We start from the raw sequence: 20779 nt of genomic DNA on the forward strand, positions 1-20779 counted from the left end.
AAGGGCGCTGGGGAGGAATGTGGGGGTCCCGCAGCCAACACCACTGACCTGACCTTGCAGTGGCCCGAGCGACACCTCCACACTCAGCCAAGCCCAATGCATCCCCCCTCCTGGAGCGCCCGTGAGGTGTTCACGCTGACCCAGCCTGGGAGCACTACCTCACACTCCGCCCCGGTGCACGTAGGCCTCTGCCACCTGGCCACCCGGGAGGACTCACCCGAGCACCTGGCCTCCCCCAGGCCCCCGAGCCAGCACCCTCCTCACCTGCAGTTTCTGCAGGATGTCCTGGGTGGGTCTGTTTCTCCACTCGGCAGCGGTGACTTCCGGCTGCTGCTCCAGCTCCGGAGCGCTGGAGGCGCTGCTCTGCCGTTTGACCATTGAATGCTTGGGCAGCTCCAGTTCCTCAAAACTCTTAAACTCTGGAAGCCTAGAGAGCAAATGAGCCAGTTCCAGGTTGCCTGCACTTCAGACATCACCGGAAGGGACACAGTGACCGCCCACGGGGACTTACTCTTCCGTGTCGCTGATGCGCAGGAAGTCCAGCTGCTCCACCACAGCCCCGGAGATCAGTGTCTGAAACGGGATGGGGACAGCGTGGCTCTGAGACCCGCCGCCCGGACACCGCGCCCCGGGTGTGCGCTCTGCTGTGAAAACAGCGATCCTTCAAAAAAGGGCCAACCTACACGACGCTCACGTCGTTTCTTAGTGGGCGCACTACACTCAGACAGCTTCGCACAGAAAAACGGCCGAGCTGGGGTGCAGGCCCCGCCCAGGTGTGGACAAGGACGTCAGAGGAGGTAGGGGGCTTCCTCCGTGTCCTCACACGTGTGCTTACTCTTAAGCTGAGACAAAGTTCATTGCCTAGGAAAGCATTAAAAAGTATTTTCAAATGGAAAGAAAACATGAAATACTACAACGGTTTTGGGAAAAGCCAGTGTGACGTCACTAGGTCCAGGCTGAGGGTAGTGAGCACCGGGCCATGGGGGCCGGGGCGGGGACGCTGGTGCCCGCCTGTATGAGAGGAAGCTGTGGGCGGCTCACGACATGGGACGTGACCTAATGGCCCTGTGACCGGGCAGAGCAGGGACAGGGCAATGGTCCCACGGCCGCTAGGAAGGCAGGAGACTGTGGAAGTCCAGGCAGGCAGGAGACGGGGCCGCAGGACCGTGCTGCCGGGGGTGGAGGGGCAGGGACTGGACAGATCCCAGCTACACTTCGAGAGCAGGGGAACCGAGGTGCTAATGGATTGTGACGTGGGCAGAGAGGAGTCGAATTATTTAAATCTCAAAGCTGGTAACTAATACGGAAAACATAAGAAAATTAATTTTAATATTTAGATACTAAGTTAGCCCATAAAATATACGTTAAATCAGAGTTAATAGGCAAATACTACATTCCATAAATAGTTGCTAGAGCACTTAATTAAAAAATTCAGTTGGTTGCAGAGGCTCCTGAATTAGTTTTACAAACACCAGTATAATCAATTTCATAGGCATTAAGACCTTAGTGACAGCAATGAAACAACTATGGCCACAGGTGTACCAGCTGCAACGTGACACTCAAACACGCCTCCTGCTCCGTGATGCTCAGCTGTGTCCTGCTGGGTCCTCTGCCACCGAACATTCCCCCAAGACAGGGCCCCACCCATCGCTCTGCACCCTCGCTCTGCACCCCCGCTGGGCCTGCTCTCCCTTAGGCCCTCCTGCAGGAGTGAGCCCCACGAGGGCGGGCCTGGTACACCTTCTCCCCACTGCACCTCCAGTGCCTGGTGAGGTGGGTTGAATTCAATATGGGTTGAACAAGGAGCCAGTATGCGCCTGCTCCCTACAGGAGCCGAAGAGTGAGTGAGCACTCTGTGAGGGGGACGTGAGTCGGCTCCGCCCAAAGGGCTTCTTCAGCCCACAGAGAGAGGCAGACATGATGAACTTGCTACACCTAAAACGAGAGCTATAGCAAAGGCTTGGGTGAAACGCCACGGGAGCACAGCGGGAGGAGAGATTAATCCCACTCCTGGAGACCCCACCAGTGAGGGGACGTTGCCCCAAGTTAGGACATTGAAGTAGGACTGAGGCGGGAGGCAGCTCCAGAACACAGGGCAGCAGGGGCAGGAGACAGCCCCGACGACACTCAGAGCTGTGGGAAGTAGCCAGGGCACTTGGGGGTGGGGGCAGGGCTGTGCATGAATGAGCCGGGGTCCTGGGGGTGCAGTGCAACTGGGAGGGGAGGCTGAGCCCCAGCCACAGGCTCGGGGAACCTGGAAGAGCCTGGACTAAATGCCAAGAGAAACACACACGGGCCACTGTCATCTACTACGTCACAGAGAAGACAAAGGCTGGGTGGCGGGGAGGTGGCTGAGGGGCTGCTGTCTAACGGGCAGGGAGCTTCAGTTTTGGGAGATGCATCTGCACCCACATGCACAGGACGAGACAGCAGGCCACGCCAGCGCTGCGGGCCCGGCTCCCTCAAAGGCGGGAGCGAGGCTGGGGGTGCGCCTTCCAAGCCTGAAACTCTGGTTGGCGATCCCAGTGACGGTTCGAGCACCAGGTCAGGAGGACCAGGCGAATGAACAGCGCGGTGGCGACGGGGACAGGGAGGCAGGTGCGGGGCACGGCCCAGAGAGCAAGCCCACACACCCAGCACACAGCGGGAGCGCAGCTGTGCCTGCACGGGGTCGAGGTCCCGACGGCGGAACGGCACAGGCGGTTCAGAGGCCTACCTGCAGGCGGTCGACACGGACCTTGACCCCTCCGACCACTCCTTTCTTAAAGGCTGCCAGCATGTCCAGTATGGGGTTGAATCGGCTGCCTCTGAATGCAGAAACAGACAGACGACCCGGCGTGTCAACAGCGGGAGGGGGAACCAACCGCCTCACACTGAGAGCCCTTCCCCGTGCGGCACTCTGCCAGCCCGAGAGGGACGAGAGACACAGAGGGGCCTGCCCCCGACCGACAGCCCGCCGCGCTGACGGGGGTGCGGGCCCCTCACCCCGCTCTGACCCACCTGATGTTGTCCTCCCGGATGAGCACGAGGAAGAGCGGGCGGCCATGCACCTTCCAGTACTGCTTGATGAACTGCAGCGCGTTCTGCCGAAGCAAAGCCGGGTGAAGGCCCCGCGCCCGAGCCGGCCAGGACGCCTGACCGCCCGTGGCGAGGAGCCAGTACAGCCCCGGCACGTGACGGCAGGCTGCGGCCCAGCCCTGGAGAGCACGCCGCTCGGGGGCAGGGGTGTTCCAGCACGGGCAAGCGTGCGAGTGTGCATGTGCACACACTCAGCTGGACACCATGTGGACTGGGCACTTTGTCCTTTAAGATAATCAGAGCCCCCAGGACTTCGGGGGGCATTTTTGTGCGTGCAGCTCAATGAATGCGGGTCAAGGGCAGTCCCGGGGAGGAGAAGTCCACCCGGCTGTCAGCCAGAGACGAGTTCCCCGTCTGCGTCACTGTGAACTCGTGGGCAGAAGGCGGGCGGGGCGGACACGTGCGAGCCCTTCCTCCGACTCAGCCTGCATCCTCATCACCACCATCATCGCACCGGAGGCGTGCGCAATGCTTCCTGTGTGCCGCGCTCTACTCTGAGCACGGCACAGACATCCACCCAATCAGCCCTGACAAGAGCTGTCTCTGAGCTCAGTTACACGTCATAATGCTGAGGACATCGGGGCACTGAGAAGCTAAGGACTGGCCCAGGATAACACGACCGGTGAACAGCGGGGCCAAGATTTCACAGGTGCCGCGCTCCAGTCCTTGGAGCTTCTCTGCAGGGGACAGGGGACAGGGGACAGGGGACAGGCGGGGGAGCTTTCGATAGCTGGGTGTTTTCCTGGACATTCTTCACCAGTACACAGTTTTGCTAAATGCACTGCTGTTTACAAAGAGACCATCCCTTAGTGTCACGGGGAAGTGGTTTCAAACTAGTCCCCGCCTGCTTGTCCGGACCGATGTCACAGGGACGACAGGCACAGCCACCCAGCTTGGCGTCAGGCAGGCGCCACCCATCATCTGAGGCTGCAGGTGACCTCACCCTGCCCCAAGGCCTATCGGCTGCTGCTTCACCAGCATGTCTTGCTCAGCGGCACCCAGTGTCCGAGGCCCGAGAGCACCCGACGTCAGCACATACAAAAGAACTAGTCGAAGCAAAGTCACCCCATTCAGTAAGGTGTTGGCAGCTACCTTGATGTCATCTATGAGCAGCAAGACGTCTTGGGACATGTAGAAATCGCTCAGGTCGAAGATGATGGGGTAACAGACCACCGTCTTCCCGAGAATGCGGTAGATCTGCGGGGAGACGACCACAGTGAAAGCAGACCGACCAAAGGCGCGGCCACAGAAGCCCGATAAGAGTTAGAACTGATGCCAAAGTGACGATCGGGGAAGCAGCCCAGCACTGGCACCTCAGTCTGCAGCCCCGAGACCGTCCCCGCCCCACGGGAGGGCCCTCGGGCACCTTGGACGTGCCCAGGCAGCCGATGGGCCTGTCCGGCCTCCCCGAGAGCCCCAGCTTCTCGTTGACGCCCAGGTGGAAATACGCCTGGAAGACACAAGTGCGAGAATCAGGGTCAGGCGTGCTTCCCCCTCTGCCGCCCGCGCTCCCGCCCCGACCTCTGCGCTGCTGACGGCATTGGCCTTGCACCCGGAAAGAGGTGGGGAGACCTTATTCCACAGACTCGCAGGCACACGAGCTCGCCAACGACGCCAACTTAGATCCTGGGCCCGGGGAGGCCTGAGAGCAAGACTGTGGTACATGTGTCATACATGTGACACGCATACTTATCTGGCCATGTCTGGTCTGTGAAAGAACACGAAGAGACAAGTGCCTTCTGCATGGTAGAAAACCCGGCTGCACAGGGTTTAAACGGGGCCTACGTCTCATACTAGAAACCCACCTCAGAGCTCTTCCTATTGGAGCTGAAATGCCTTTTTGATTTTTCTGACGACATGAGTTTCATGAAAACTTTACTCTCACAAGCCCCGGGCAACTTCGGTGCCTGGTGAAAGGACAGTGATTCACGGTGACCCCTGCCAGAGCCCGGGGACCCACGACAGGGATGGCCGCCTGCCCACACCACACACACAGCCCGTTCACACAAAAGGGCTCACGCGCCACAGAATCCGGTGGGTGTCCCATTTTCCTAGACTCATCACTGTGGCCTTTCAGCCCCAACAGGGGAAACTGCCCAGGCATTCATCTCCACTCCAACGTGGGAGTGACTGAAGAAACACAGAAACCGGGGATGTGTCTGCAGAAGCTTTAGGGAAAGGGAAGCTGTCCAGGTGAAGCAGAAAACTCTGGACCAGAAATGAATTCGGGGTCAGTCAGTGCCCGAGCTGGGCACCGACCCCGACCCAGGAGCCTCCTCGCCCCTGCACACAGCCCCCCAGGAACGTGGCCCTGTTCCTGTTGCTCCCCACTAACGCCGCAGGCGTCCTGGGACAGCGCCCTACCACTCCTCGGGCACCTCCTAGACGGGCTGGCCTGAGGGCAGCCACGCTCTCTCCGGGCCCTGCGTCCCCCGGGGCATGCACACCCACGTCTCTGAGCTCCTGCTCTTCATTGGAGCAATGAGGTGGTGACCGCGGACGCTCACATCAACCCAGCCGACCGAGTCCTGAGCGCTGGGCAGACGCTGTAAATGCTCCCACCAGGGCAGAGTGCGTTTCTGCACTGAGCAATTGCCAGATAAAAGCAGCAGTTCACAAATAATCAGTGCAATCCAGCAAGTTCCTGGCCCTGAGGAGCGGGGACATCCTGACACACGGCACCTCTGCGCCCGCCCGCAGAGTGGGCACGCAGAAGGCCTCCGAAGTCCCCTCTAACCCCGTGCAGACAGGGGTGTGACGGCACCAGAAGCAGACTCGGCGTTGCTTTATCACTATTTCGAGACCCAACGCGCCGAAGGGCTAGGGATTACTTCAGACTGTAAACAGTAAGGCAATGGGGGGAAAGTACTTATTACCGACAAGTATTCAGAAGAGAAGGCTTCTTTACCGGTAAACAGAAGGGAACACAATCAGACCAGGTGTAAAGGTGGTTTCATACACGCACTGCGACGAAGGCGGTGTGCCTGAGTGCTCGCCCCGCTGGTGACAGACTCCAGGGAGCAGTGGGGCCCCGCGGTCCCCCGGCCCCACAAAGGCAGCCCACACAGGGCGCGGCAGCTGTTTTTTGTTTCATAATGGTGGCTGGTGCAATGGGTCTCGACTCGCTCGGGAGACTCGTGGAGGAAGGGCCCCGCCCCAGAATCAGAGGCTCCCTGCGCGTCCTGACTGGACCCTAAGTCCAGTCGCGGGGCTCCGGCCCGCCGCCCACCCCCCAAAGTGGGCAGGAAGGAAACGGCCACCGACCTTCACCAGCTCCTGCTGCGCCCAGATCTGAATGGGTTCCACCTGCTGTGGCGTCTGCGTCTGGATGCCGTACGTGTTGAGGAAGACCTGCAGGCTGGGGAGCACAGGCAGAGACAGAGCTGGACGCTTTGCGATGACGCATCGCCCAGTCTGGAAACGGTCAAGGGGGGGTGGGGCCGCGCTGACTCGGAGCCTGTGTTCACGATTATCTGCGCTGCAGCCAGAGGCCCTCGGGACTCCTCGCAAACATCACACGGGGGCCCTGGGGACTGGCAACAGGACGGGCACGGAACCCGTCTGGGCTCACGTCCCGGCACCGTGCCCGCGGCAGCACTGGCAGGGGCACGGCCTTTCACACTGGCACCGACTGAAGCAAAATCACCGTTAGACATGGAGGGAGTGCTGCTCTGGCCCCTCAAGTGACACGCACGACATCCTCACGCCCTGTCAAGGGGCCCACGAGCCACTGCTACCATACTCAATACCGAAAGCGCAGAGCGGCAGCCTGCCTCAGACCCCCCACAGACCCCCCATCCCACCCGGACTCCGTACCGTTGGCTCTCTGCTATGAGTGCAACGTGAACGACCAGGTCGTTGTCCAGCGGGCCCTGCAACGCAGAAGGGGCAGGGAGGAGACATTTCAGGAGACCTGGTCCTCGTTGGCAGCCATGGGGTCAGAGATGTCAGCTGTCTCTGAGCGGCTCATTCAGAGGACGGCCACCTCCGCTTCCGGCTCTCTGCTGCCCGCTGATCACGAGAGGGTGCAGACAGAGCAACAGACACGGGGCGGGGGCACACATCACACCATGGCCAGCACAGCCAGCCCGTCAGCACCCTTCTGAATGACGAGTAAGAGTGGTCTGGGGCCTGGGCATCCATCTCCATCATGTCACTCGGAAGGGAAGAAAAAGGAGCTAAAAATAAACGCCCGATTTTTCCATTCCGTGTAAAAAAGTGATTGTAACTTCAAATTATTCATCTGACATCTTAACTACATCTAAGGCTGTTCCCTCTCTTGTTAGCCAATTGTTCTTTGTCGCCTATGCATCACAGGACCTTTGTTCTAGCCCGCAGCTCCCACTGGAGAGGGGGCCCCCCGGGGGCTGCGCCGTTGGCCCTGTGCCCGCTGAGTGCAGGCTGCCAGGCCTGGCAGCTCCGATCACAGGTACAGGCGGGTGTGTGCTGCCCTGTCTTGTGAAAGGGCTCACTGCAGTGTGCATCGTACACTGAGTGTGTTATAATGGCAGAAAAGATTAAGAAGCTCCAATAAATGACTGTATTAGGAAGCTCTGCAGATACCGACCAAATACGATTTCTCTGTAGTGAGGAACCCAACGTGCCCAACAGCAGGCTGTGAACCGTTTGGGTTTCCAGCAGACAACGCTCCGTGGTTTTTAGGGGGCCACTAGAACGCATGTGTGATGGGAGCAGGCAACACCGGAAGATGTGTATCGGCAGTAAAAATCATGGAAATGCCACTTCAGCAGACTACGGTGTGATTTAAATGAACATATGACACAAATACAATGGAGCCACCCAACAAAACAAATATACATTAAAACTGCTATACATTCTACTTTTATTTGATAAAAGGCCTTAACAGTTCATATGACTCCAAAAGGAGAGAAAAATGAAGCATTCAGAGGTCCGTGGGGATTTCTACCAGCAAACGGAAACACTGAGCCCCGTTCTCTCAGGGGAAATTGAGGGTGTGCTCCACCAGACGGGGGTGACTGAGAGTGGACCTGTGGGCCAGGCAGGGACTCTTACTTAAAACACAAGCGAATGCATACACTCGAGTGGAAATGACATTTCAATCACAATAACTAAGGCAGCTGGCAGCGCCTAACTAGCATCCTGTACCCTCCCTCTGACGCTGTGTCCGTCTGTGCGACAGACTGCCTGGGCCTAAGACGCCCAGGCCACGGTGAGCGTCTGGTCAGGGAGCTGTTGGACGAAGACAACTTTCACTGTAAAAACCCAGCATCCCAGAAACTTCCAACGCACAGACCATGCACCCTGCCGGTGGGCCTCGCCCGCGTGTCATGCACGGAAACCCTCAGCAGGGGCAGCCCCACGCCAGCCGCTCCCACCGCTGACGGAGGTGGGGGGCATCTTTCCTCGTTACCTGCCACGTGTTTAGTGCACTAACACAGCCTCCTGAACCCACAGAACCCCCCCCAAATGTCCTCATGTTAATGACACCTTGCATCTCAGAATAGCGCTTCCCCTAACAGCAGTCTCTGCTTTCAGGTTCACAAAGCGTGCACACACACACGTATCCACACACACATTCCTTGAACCCACATGGCACACATGCCCTCCGTTGCACACGCACGCGTGTACCAATTCATTTGGTCACCAGGTGAGGCGCGCTCACCTGCAAGGCTCCTGACGGGCCCTGGCGTCACAGGATGACCGTGACCCCGTGTCCCTCCCTGAGGGGGCCCCCCGGAGTCTCCCGGGGCAGATGGACAACAGTAAGTTTCCCACGTGTGTGCATCACCATGTCAAACTATTTCACTGATAACTTTACCTCATTTGTTTAATGGCCACGGGGCCATTTTACAGGCTATGTCGTCGTTCATCTCAGACAGGGGTGTGTATCTCGATGGATACGGGACCGCCCCACTCAGCAGGGAGTGTGACACTGGTCCCCGTCTGGAAGGACTGCTGAGGGGCAGGGCGAGAGCAGCTCGCCAGGCACAGCAGCTGGAGACCCAGTGCCAACCCAAAGGCAGCAGAGAGGCCGCGGGCCCGGGCAGGGGGCCATCGGGCCGAGGGGTGTGCTCATCGGGGGAGGCCAGGCTCTTTGCTCTGTGTGCGCCTCGCTGGCGAAGCCCACCCGCACTGGGGCAGCCGGTTGGACTCACTGAATGGTCCAGCCCCCTGCAGAGACGCCCACCTCACCCAGAGCAACGTCCGACCAGACATCCGGGTGCCCCGAGACATGCGACGGACACCACCAGGTGGCTGTGAGAACCTGTCACAGCTGCAGGAGCAGAGAGGTGCACACAGCCCTTCGCACCAGGTCAGAGTCCACTCTTCGCCCACCGGAGGGAGAGTCAGCTGCAGGAAAACAGCTCCACCTGTGTCTGCAAGCCACCCGTTTTCTTACCTGCTTTAGGTAGGACACAGTCCTTCAGTTCTTGGCAGTTAGATTTTAAATTACCTCTTTCATTCATCAATGCGTGCAGCGTGCGGAACCCATCGCTCCTATTCGTGCGACCCTGTGTTGAGCCCCGTGAGGCACTAGCAAACGGTGTGCGGGGCTGGCTGGCACAGTGCGGCTAGGCCACGGGGGGCGAGGGGGCGGGGAGAGGAGGGAGGGCGCCGACAATGAGCAGCCGAGGCCCCTCGGAGGCCAGGGTTAAAGTGACACCATGACACCCCCATGCACCTCCACTCGGCTCTGTGAGCTGCGCTTTCTTGTCCCTCCTCTTCACGTCCCGGCCCTGACCATGAAAAGTCTCCATCTGGTAGGTGAAGTGTTTTGTTATCTCTCATGCCCGTCATTGGAACTTTTCATTTAAATAAGTTCAGAGAGGTCCCTGGAACGATGCTATTAAACGTGTTTGAGCTCATTTTTTTCAACTTCCAATTTAGCTTTTCTCCGTTCTGGGTGTTTTTGATCAAGGCATTCAATTTTCACCAGCTCCGAGAGGATACTCCCCTCCCATACAGACTGAACGCAGAGTCGCCTGGAAGAACCTCCGTGAGGCTGTGGCACGTGGAGGCCGGGCTACTTTATGCTGTTTTATTATAATCATCGTAAGAACTGTTCAGCACTCAATTCACCCCCATGCTGACAGATAAATTAGGCTCTATGGTCCCATGCAAATTCTTTCTTTGCCAAGCTAATGAAGTTTTGTTTTTAATCCTTTAAGTAGAAATTGTCTCAAATTGGTTAAACTATTTGAGGGCATTGGAATAAAGTGAGGCAAACAGAACTGAGCCTCGTGCAGAATTCCTTTAGATCACCTGAGGCTGAGAAGCCTTTACGGACTGTGAAGAGCCGCGGCACAAGAACAGAAGGGCACACAGGGACCGGTCCCAGCTGCAGGCGCACTCCACGGTGAACCGACCGGACCGGGCGGGGCCCGGGTGCAGCAAGCTCACTGTGTGAACAGCTGGTCTTCCACCAATGGGTGCTTTGCCTCTCCACTGGCTTCTGGCCACACTGCCCACCACGACCACTCCGAGGTTTCCAGGGACCTGGCCGGTGGCACCCGCGGCTGAGTATCACATCCACAGACCCAGCCCAGCAACAGGACGCCACGGGTTGGTGGACTGGCTGCAGAAATGCCTGGCGACCTCGCCCAGACTGCCCCGCAGGTGAGCCGCTCTGACACCCAGCACCCACATTCCTGCTTCTGCTGGGCTCGTCCTCCGACGGCGAGGTAGCCAGCCTTCCCGAACCACTGTCTCAAAGTCGGATTTCTGCACCGCCACACCCGCTGACGCAGTGCTAGCTCCCCCTCCTTGAACACCCCTTCCCTGCGTCGGCAGGCCCCACCCTGGCCAGCACGCTGCCCTGGGCAGGCCCAGGTGCTGACTGAGGCAGAGGCCACGTCCCGCCCGAGAGAGCAGCCAATGGGCCAGTAGAGACCCTTCATGTGCTAACACGGGGATTTCACGTTCTTGGGAAAACCTGAAGTTCATTTAAAAGTCTCCCGAACAGCTTCTGGTCTATGAAGCACTCGGAGTCATAACACTTCATTGAAGGCCACCGGAAGAATCAGCGGGACGGTGTGACGGGACCCCATGGGTCTGCCGGGCCCTCCCTTTCTCTGGTTGGGCCAGCATTTATCTGTGTGTGCGTTCTGTACATAAATGTTTTCTTAAAGAAAAGGAGCCCTTAAATTTCGGGGGCACGTCTGTGAGTGCCGACGCCTGCTAGTCCTGGTAAGCAGCTGTCCCTGGCTGGCCTTCCCGGCTGCGGTCGTTGAGTTGAGGGTTGTTTTAAGTTGACACCAATCTTGCTGATCCTGCAAACACTCCTTCTGTTGACACGCATTCAGCCTGAATCCACAGGACTCAGTGTACACACAGAAACTACTCCTTCCCCCAACACATCACCTGCCCATCCTGCCATGGAGACCATGAGACGCCACCCTGGAGGGACAGTGAGCACAGCGCCGTTCACCGGGCCCACTCCCTGCAATGGCGGTCCATCTCGGCTGCCCCACCCCACACACACTGCACCCCCCACGCACACCAGACGCCTCAACCGGGACCGCAGGGAGGAGGACCACGTCCACCCGGCGGACACCCTGTCGGGCACGGCGGACCCACGCTCCTCATCCACGGGGAGCCTTCCCCCCAGCACTCTCTAGAAAGTAGAGTACGGCCGACATACAAACAGGTAAATCTTGACTAACCAAAAGAGAGAAGGTTTGCCCTCAGCAGGAGCAATCAAAACCCCACTCCGAATAAAAGTTCTTCAATTAAGCTTTCGGTGCCTGCAGGCGAGTCACTTCACACAGAAAATACCCCTTTACCTGGTTGGAGAAGCGCATGCTCACGTTCCGCTGGTCCTGCCTCGGGACGTAGCGCTGGATGGGGTCGAGGTCCTTCGGGCTGATTAACTCATCAGCTGAAAGAAAGGGCAAGGCCGTTACCCAGAGTGCATCGGGACAGCTCGGGAAACCAGCACAGCTGGCCGACATTTCTAGCACACTCCACCGACAGGAAGGGAGTCCACCCCCTTCCCAGTGCACAGGGCACAGCTTCCACACGCAGGCAGGCCGCAAAACACACCTCGGTGATTTAAAAGGAGTAAAACCACACAAAGTACGCTCCCTGCCCACCACAGAATGAAATCAGAAGCCAGTAACAAATATGTGAAAACTAACACACATATTCCTAAATAACAAAGAAGGGTCAAAGAAGAAACCAAAAGGGAAATTAAAAAATAATTTCTAATGTACTTTCTGATGAGATGATTAGAAATGAAGACACGACATACCACAACCTACCAGATGCAGCTAAAGCAATATTCAGGGGTCAATTTATGGCTGTAACTGCTTGTATTAAACCAAAAGAACAATCTCAAATCAGTAACCTGTCTTTCCACCTTAAGACAGTGGACAATCGCAAATCAGTAACCTGTCTTTCCACCTTAAGACAGTGGATGAAAAACCTAAGTGAATCAAAAGCAAGCAGGAAAAATAATATACTACAGTGGGAATTAATGACATAGAGTATAAATAAACAGTAGAGAATATAAATGAAACCAAAAGTAGAGTTTGGAAGGATCGAAAGTTGACAGACCCTTAACTAACCTGACCAAGGGAATGAGAAGGCAGATCTGAGTTGCTGACCCAGGGCTGGAAATAGCAACACTGCTGACGACCGTTGGGACCGTAAGGGACACTCGAGTGCTGGTCACTTAGAGAGCCCAGCTGGACACGGACAACACCCGGAAAGACACTCAGTACAAGAAGCAACTCAAGAGTCGCTTAAAGTGATTAAAATCGCCCATTAGAAAGAAAAACAGTCTGGGACAGATGGTCTCCTTGGTGAATTCTACCGAACAGCTGGAAGAGTTAGAACCAACTTTCCCCAAACACAGTGGGGGAAGCACCTCCCAACTCATCCTAAGAGGCCAGTGTTACCCTAACACCAAAATTAAAGATGACAAGAAAATTAAAGAACAATATCCCTTTTGAATAGAGCCACAACCCCCTCAACCAAAATACTAGCAAACAAAGTCTAGCAACATATAAAAGGGTCATACACCATGACCAAGTGGTCTCCACCTGGTAACGGGCATCTATGGAAACCATGGCTAATGGCACACTCAAGGAAGGAAGGAAGGAAGGAAGGAAACACCAAAGGCTTTTCCCCCAAGACCAGAAAGAGGACAACGCTGTCTGTTCCAGAAGTGTCACTTGTTTGACTCTGTGCTGGAGGTTCTAGCCGGATAAACTAAGCAAGGGAAAGTAACAAAAGGCTTCTAGATTAAAAGGAAGAAGCCACAGCAATTAAGACAGCGTGGACGTGGAAGAAAGACAAACCCACGGAACAAGACTGAGCGCCCAGAAACAAACCCTTCCATTTATGGTCAACCGATTTCTGACAAGGGTGTCAGAAGAATCCAATGGGGAAAAGAACAGTTGTTCACAAACAGTGCTGGGACAACGGAATGTCGTCCACGTGACCCAGCAGTCTGACCTCTAGACACACACGCCCAAGGGAAAAGGAAACCTCAGCCACACCCTGTGCGCGAGCATTTATCGCAGCATGACCCGTAACAATGAACAGGCGGAGCCGGCCGGATGGCCACCGTCAGCTGGGTGGACACAGCAGGTGTGCTCTGTACACACACACGGCGGGGCTGTCATTTTGCTATAAAGGGCATGGAGCGCTGATGAACCCTGATCACAAGCAGCGTGGAAGGAGCCAGTCACCAAGGGCCGCACATCACAGGACCTGAGGCAGCCGACATGTCAGAAGAGGCAGGTCTGTGCCAATGGTGAACGGATGGATGATCGTCTGGTGCCGGGGGGGACAGTGAAGGTGACTGGGGAGGTGGGTACTGACCGCTAGGTAGCACGAGGCTGGAGGCGGGGGAAGCCATTCTGGAATTGCAGTGAGAGCTGCACAGCTAACTCTCCGAGTGTCCAGAACGACTGGGTTGTGACCCGAGGTGAACACGCGTGGTGCCCACATCACACCCCCAGGGCCGATCTAAAAAGAACGTGCACGCCTTCTCGGGAGGGGAGACTGGCTTGTGAAGGAGGCAAAGTGCTTCCTGACGCTAAATCCTACAGGGGGTCTGGGCGGGACCGTTGCTGGGGGCCCGGCCAGCGTGGGGCAGGGACTTCAACGGCCACTGTGAACTTGGAGCCTCCCACGCAGCCGCTCCTGTTGGCCACTTTCAATGGCGCCCAGGCCACAGCAGAAGGGTGACACCGCATGTCGGTGGCAGAGACTCCTCCCGGAGTGAGTCAGCCGTGAAAGTGTGCGATTTCACTCCTCCTCCGGCTCTGTGCTAACCACGTGAAACCGGCACCATGGGGCCTTTCCCTCCAAGTTCACCCGGGGCCTCAGCCCCGCAGGCGCCACGTCCAGGCGGCGAGTGACTCTGAAACGTGGGAGCTCTTCTCACCCCGTCTCTAGTCTGGGGTGATTTCCAGGCACGCAGGCAGCGTCAGCCACTGGACGAAACCACCAACGAAGTTTTCAGTGACTGTCGGGAGCTATTGAACATACTACTGCTATTTTAATAATAACAAAAGTAGTACCAACAACAGAATAACGAGGACAAGAAGGAGCGGCGGCGGTGGCAGTGGCGGTGGCAGCCACAGAAGTCACCATGCGGCAACACTAGCGGCATTTCCTACGTTCCGGGCATTCCCCGGGCACTTCGCGCGTGTGAATTCACTGATCCCCACAATGCCTCGTCGTTTAACGGACGGCGAAGTGAAGGCACCGAGCGGTTCCGCAACTGGCACACCGGGCCGGTGGACGGCAGAGCTTGGCCTCAGACACGGGGGGGCTCGCTCTCCTGGGGTTCGGTTCCTTCGTGCACAGACCTGGCCCCGCAAGAACACGGACACTCCCCGTAACAGGGGTGGGTCAGGAGGAAACAACACAGTTCAGACCTGACAGGTCACAGCTTTCCTGACCAGGGCAGGGAACACGTCACAGGACATTCTTTTCTCCCTCTGAAAAGAACATACTTTTGCAAAATTTAAACTGAACCAATATAGGCTTAGTTATGGCCAATAACGACCTATAATTTCAATGTATTAATATCGGTTTAGCTCATAATGCCAGGTTGATTAGTACTGTGGTATTTTAAGTGGCAGCAAATTATTTCCCCACCTCATCTGTCTGCTCACTGAGATGTGCAACAATTTCCACTCCGCCAAGAAGCATTTTACATAATTAATGTTTCACTGTCATATGCCACAGAAATGAAGTTCTCTCTTTATTATTTTGTTATTTATAAATGATGACAGATAAATTAAGAAATATCATATCCTTAGAAAGCACAAGTGTTAACCTATTAAAGTTAATATGAACAAAATAGTTAACCGAGCCTTTTGAAAAACCTTTCCGCACTCTCCCCCCGCCCACCCCATTCCTTGTGCGGCACCGCCCATCCTGCCCAAGGTGTGCGGCGAGACCCTGCAGGCGGCATGCACCTCACTCGTGGCTGCTCCCCAGCTGCACGTAGTAGGCACTCAAGCAACTTCATAACGGAATCCCGAACCGGGGGGTGAGCACACTCAGAAACAGTGAGTGCTGTAACCACTGTCTTCGCTTCCGTGAAGGTAACTGTGCCCTTCACAGGTCAGGCCAATGGTTTTGTTTTGTTTTCTCCTTGCAGTGACCTTTACCATCCGGGAAGCAAAGCAGAGGTCCTTGCTGTGCCCCGTCTGCGGCACTGGTCTGCGGGTAAAGAGGGACAAGCCCGAGACAGCCGACACCTGATGGCCCCACAACGGCTGCAGCGTGGAGCAGGGACAAAGCAGGACAGCTTTCGGCACCTCCCGGCGCACAGACAAGCACGCGTTCCGCAAACATGACAGCAGCCTTGACACCTTACAGGACACACTGGGCGGTTCGCGTCTGCTCCGCCATAAACAGAGTTTGTGAAATACACCCTGCGTGTCGCTCAAACAGCAACTGTAGGGGCTAAAAAGAACGTCTTAAGAGTTTTTGCTTCTTTAATGAAACAACTTACAACATTTAACAGAGCAAGTGAGTTTCTGTCACCAAAATCACAGAGGACACTCCGGCAGGCTCGGCAGGCACCCCGCAGGGGGAGCTCCCGGCCTCGCTGAGCCACAGTGGCCAGGACGCACAGCAGAGGCGCGGGCGCTGAGCGCTGAGCTGGGGAGGGCGCGGGCGGCAAGCCCAGCACCGTATGCGTGTCTCTGTACATGTCCACCATGACGTTTGGGGGAGTTTAACGTACTTCTGTATCTTTTTATCCTAAAAGTCTCTTGTTAACACCCCTAGGAAATTAAAAAATACTATCGCAAAAAGAAAACAAGAGTCATTTGTGAATTCAAGGAAATTTTCATTCATCTTACTATTTGGGGAGTTCGTGTGTACTAGAAAGTTGTAGTTAAGTAAAATTGCTCAGTACTTCAGCTTTACTCAAAGAACATGCGTTGTTTTAGCTCCTGACGCTTGTTAATGGTGCTTTCAAAGCGCCCTTCTGGAAAGAGCTCCCCAGTCGCCAATGGCCGTGCACGGCTCCGGTCTACAGTGAGCTGGCTCCCCAGCAGCCCCTCTACGGAGGGTGTCCAGCGACCGGCGTGTGGGGAAGACGGCTGCTGCCTAGAAGTCAGGCTTCCTTGAAAGCCAAACACCTGGCATGCTATCTCCTCTGTTTAAAAAACACTGAATGAGAAAATATGTTGCTAAACCTAAGTAATAATGGTTTTGGTGACATTGCGAATTATCATTAATCTTGTGTTATCTTCTACATCTCTAGTTTTCTCAGCCACATAACATTCAGTCCACAGATACTTTTCAAGTGACTTTCATGTGATAAACACCCCTACAGTCACTTCTGCCTGGGAACCGTGACGGCACACCGCATTTCTCACTTGGAGAGTTCCTGAACCGCCACATTTACCAGTGAAGGCAGCGAATGCTCATTTTATTCTAAGACAAGTCAAATGTTGTATCTTAAAGTATGTCATGCCTGGTTTAAAAACGGACACGTCTAAAATCTAGTCTCCTATTTTACAGCAAACACTGATTTTCTCAAGGCCTACTTTTTCTAAAGAAAGGAAAATGCCGCAATAATTGTCTTCTGACGACAGAGTGGGGGGTTGAGGCCTTGGCCGGGAAATGTTGCCCCGTACTAGCCTTTCTGCTCTGACAGTGGAATCAAAGTCCCACAGTTTCTGGTGTGTGATTATTCACTGGGGCACACGGAGAGCAAGAGAGTCCAACCAGGGTTCACTGGACACCAGCTTGCACGCATCAGTGAGAGCCATACACTACTGCAGAATATTTCAGAAGATTTTTTTCTGTTCTATTATTTTCATGTAACTCTAACTAACTATCCACAAAATATTGCCAAGTAACTATCCAACCAAGGCTCCTTTCATGAGCCAGTGAGACTTTGTAAATGTGGTCGCATCTGGAAGCTCGGGAACCTCCACAGAAGCCGATGGTGCTCGGGGCAAGTGCCCGATCGTTACGAGCAACCAGGGGACTCAGCCTTGTGAGACCTGCTCCCCCTGAGCCAGGAGCGGGGAACCAGGGGCCACTGCTGGGCCTGTGTGCTCGGGAATGCGCAGTGTCTCGTCCTCCCAGGCTGTAAGGACGCAGCCTCACAGTGCGAGACACCTTCTGCATGCTGTCTGGTTTTAAAAGCTCGGCAGAGAAGAGAGAAGCAGACTGTCCTTTGAAGTCATCTTTTTGATCATGAAACAGAGATTAAAGCATGACCTGGGCTATTTCTGCTCACTCTGGTCTTCACACAAGAAAATGCTATGTACATCGAACATCTCTCCACATTCAGCACAACCACTTTGGCACAGGGAAGGGCCCGTGCTTTCTTTACCGACTGCTACTGTTTTCAATCTTTTTTTTAAAAGCTCAGTGTGCTGACATCGAGTGTGGTCCATCCTGCGTTCCCAACTCATGAGCCTTCTCGGCTTCACCCGGAGGCTGCGCTCAAACAGCACTCTTTCCCGCCCATCAGCCTTAGGCCGGACACACCGCACAACGCGAGAGGGAGGCTTAGACCCCAAGTCTCCCATCCCAGGGGCAGCTCCCAGCTCAGAGTCACAGGTTTTCATACCGCTCATTTGTAATTTCCAAGTATAGCACCAGTGCATAGAAATTCGTGAGTCCAGCATTAAGATTCTTGTCCTTACGCAGCTTAGCTACTTCTCTCCTAAAATTTTTATTTAGCTCTGAGTATCAGTAAGGTTCCTTTGTATTCCTGCTAGAGAGAGAAAAATAACATTCTAACCAGCGATAACCTTACCAACCAGGACTTGATTCTAAGAAAACTAACTTACGTATGTATCTTTTTTCTTTTGGAAAACATAAAAGCAAAGTCTGCATAAATAACATGAATTCCTTATCAAAAGCTGTCCGTTTGATGAAAGAAAATTTTTCTACAGGTTCTCAAGTTGGCATGAAAAGTTTATATGGAGACCTGGAAAACGCAGCCAGGAGGCCAGAAGTCTGAAAATAGCACTGACTCAACTCTCCCTCCCTCAGGAGCTTCTATTTGCCGTTACAAACTGTTTGTGTGAAGCTTGACTGGGAAACCCGGACCTAGACACATTCTGCCCCACGGGACACAAGGAGCCCAGACGCCCAGCACCTGCCGGAGCGAGCGGCTCTCCCGGGGCGGGTGGTGTTACACCCCCGGGGCCTCATCTGGGGGCCGCAGAGGGGCTCCGGCGCGAGCAGGGTCGCCCTCCCGATGCAAATGCCAATGGTGTTCGGAGTTCGGCAAGGAGTGGTGCGGCGAGGAGCGGAGCACCCTTTTCGGTTCGTCACTTCAGCCTGCATCTCGGTGTGGCCGGAGTAGACCTTTTCAGCTAAAGTATTCGGAGTGGCTGAAAAACTATTCTTCAGAGAATTGTGAGTAATGGTTCCATTTGGCATCTAGCTGAGGAAAACTGCTGCGTATTTACTGGAAAGAGGAGAACTTGGAGACAACCGATTCCTTTTGGCAAGTGGTTTACTAAAGCTTTGACCAAATGCGCCCATTATATTAAATCGGAATTTTATCACAGTGTAAGGAAGTACATCACAGTGCCACAGCCTTCTGCGGAAGACCTACTTGCTGGGCTGAAGGCGGCCCCGAGTGACCGCGGCAGGCGGCCCCTAAACCTGTCTGACTGTCGTCCCAGAAACTGTCCGTCACCTTCAGTGAGACAGGCATACTTCTAGACCTTTTTGTACCACGAAACTCCCCTAGGACCTCTTAGCGGCTTGCACTCCGCCCAAGTTCAAGAAAAATGTCGGCGGGGACCTGCTTCTACAGGCTTGATGACACGGGGAATGGACCCAGCCCTCTCCACTTACCCAGGAGCTTGGCGATGACATAAAGGGCCTGTCCCCAAAGAAACAGCTTTCCGTCACGGCCATAGTTGCTAGGAAATCGCTTTTGACTGCCAGGGTTTCTCTTCTCGGGCTCTACAAAGTCCGCGGGCACATAGTAGTACTTGGGCACGACAGGGTGACCTTCAGCGTTGAAAAAGAAGCAGTTAAAATACCGAAAGGCAGTGTCCTTCCCCACTGCTTCCCTTCGAGGATGACGTGCAATGAGCAGAGAGCAGAGGGGGGCAGTGTGCCACCAGAGCTAACGCCAGGGCTCCGAGGGGCCGTACAGAGCCGGGCAGTGCTTCTCCGCCCTGCACCACGGTCTGACATGCGACAGCGTGCGCTCCGGGCCGGCCACCGCTGAGCAGTCCCCTTTGGCAGCCCTTCGCTCTCCCCCCTCGGGGTGAGCCAACAAAGACTGCCATCGTGCACCAATATTTGGAGACACGGAAACAGCTGTGTGTGACAGGGCAACTCCGTGGGAGCTTCGTGGTGAGGGTCAGGCTCACCCTACACGGAGAGTTACCGCCCTAGCCGCTGCGCGGCACTAAGTGACCCCCCTTAAACACTGAGCCCACCATTCACCGTCATTGAAGAGGGGAACCCACCTTCCCGCGACCAACCGGTCAGAATATTCCTTAGTAGAAATTAAAAGTTATTGTTCAAAGACTACAATCTTCGTGGACAATATAAAGGGGAAAACAACATTCTAAGACTTTTTGTAGCACCAGCCCATGAGAAACGATTTGTCTAATGAAACTGCACGGGGTTCTTTCAAACTCCTCCTCTGTGGACCAGTGGACAGTGTGGTGTTGGTGCCTCAAACCCATGAGACCAACTGCCACTTGCGGAGACCCGTCCAGGCATCAGTCTGGGCATCGATCCGAGAGTGATGAGGTGGGCGGGCTTGCTTCCCTGCCACACAGCAGCCCGCAGCATGCGCCACGACACAGCCCAGGGACAGCGAGAGTCACACCATCGCGACACCCGCTAGGTCACCTCTCACCCTGGGCAATGGCTCTTTGGAGTATAAAGACATAAGTGACTGGTTTGAACATCAACTTACATGTGGAATTCAGTTTATCCACAAACATCTCACCGCTCTAATGAGTATTTTAAAGGGTGAGCACAGAGTGTGACACACTGAGGCCGAGACCCTCCCTGGTGGAAAACGCCAAAGGAAGGGGACAAGTCCCGCCGGCAACGTGAAGGGGCTCCGTGCAGTACCCAGTCCCCAAGAGGGGAAGTCCAGCCGCCTGGTGCTGACCCCCAGCGGCTATGGGAGCATCCACACAAGGACGCTCTCAAAGCTGTTCCCCCAGGAAACGCAGTCTTATTTGCAAACAGTTCCACCCCAAAGACATATGCAACTTCTCCCAAACTCCTCTGACGAGCA

The 20779-nt window shown here is 55.3% G+C and overlaps 1 protein-coding gene across 3 annotated transcripts in view; it reads right to left on the minus strand.

The window, feature by feature from the left end:
* Nucleotides 1-20779, minus strand: part of PHKB (phosphorylase kinase regulatory subunit beta) — an 84749-nt gene that overhangs the window by 13050 nt on the left and 50920 nt on the right. For all 3 annotated transcript variants that reach the window (XM_037066380.1, XM_037066379.1, XM_037066381.1), the window contains 10 exons: nucleotides 19366-19524; nucleotides 11844-11938; nucleotides 6895-6950; nucleotides 6343-6436; nucleotides 4445-4528; nucleotides 4171-4275; nucleotides 3001-3083; nucleotides 2717-2807; nucleotides 512-573; nucleotides 265-427 (listed from right to left, as the gene is read on the minus strand). In XM_037066380.1, coding sequence (XP_036922275.1) covers nucleotides 265-427; nucleotides 512-573; nucleotides 2717-2807; nucleotides 3001-3083; nucleotides 4171-4275; nucleotides 4445-4528; nucleotides 6343-6436; nucleotides 6895-6950; nucleotides 11844-11938; nucleotides 19366-19524 — 992 coding nt within the window. The remainder of the gene's footprint in view (nucleotides 1-264; nucleotides 428-511; nucleotides 574-2716; nucleotides 2808-3000; nucleotides 3084-4170; nucleotides 4276-4444; nucleotides 4529-6342; nucleotides 6437-6894; nucleotides 6951-11843; nucleotides 11939-19365; nucleotides 19525-20779) is intronic.

This window comes from Sturnira hondurensis, unplaced genomic scaffold (genome assembly GCF_014824575.4).
Source record: "Sturnira hondurensis isolate 20B ecotype Veracruz unplaced genomic scaffold, ASM1482457v3 Scaffold0016617, whole genome shotgun sequence".
NCBI classification, from domain to species: domain Eukaryota; kingdom Metazoa; phylum Chordata; class Mammalia; order Chiroptera; family Phyllostomidae; genus Sturnira; species Sturnira hondurensis.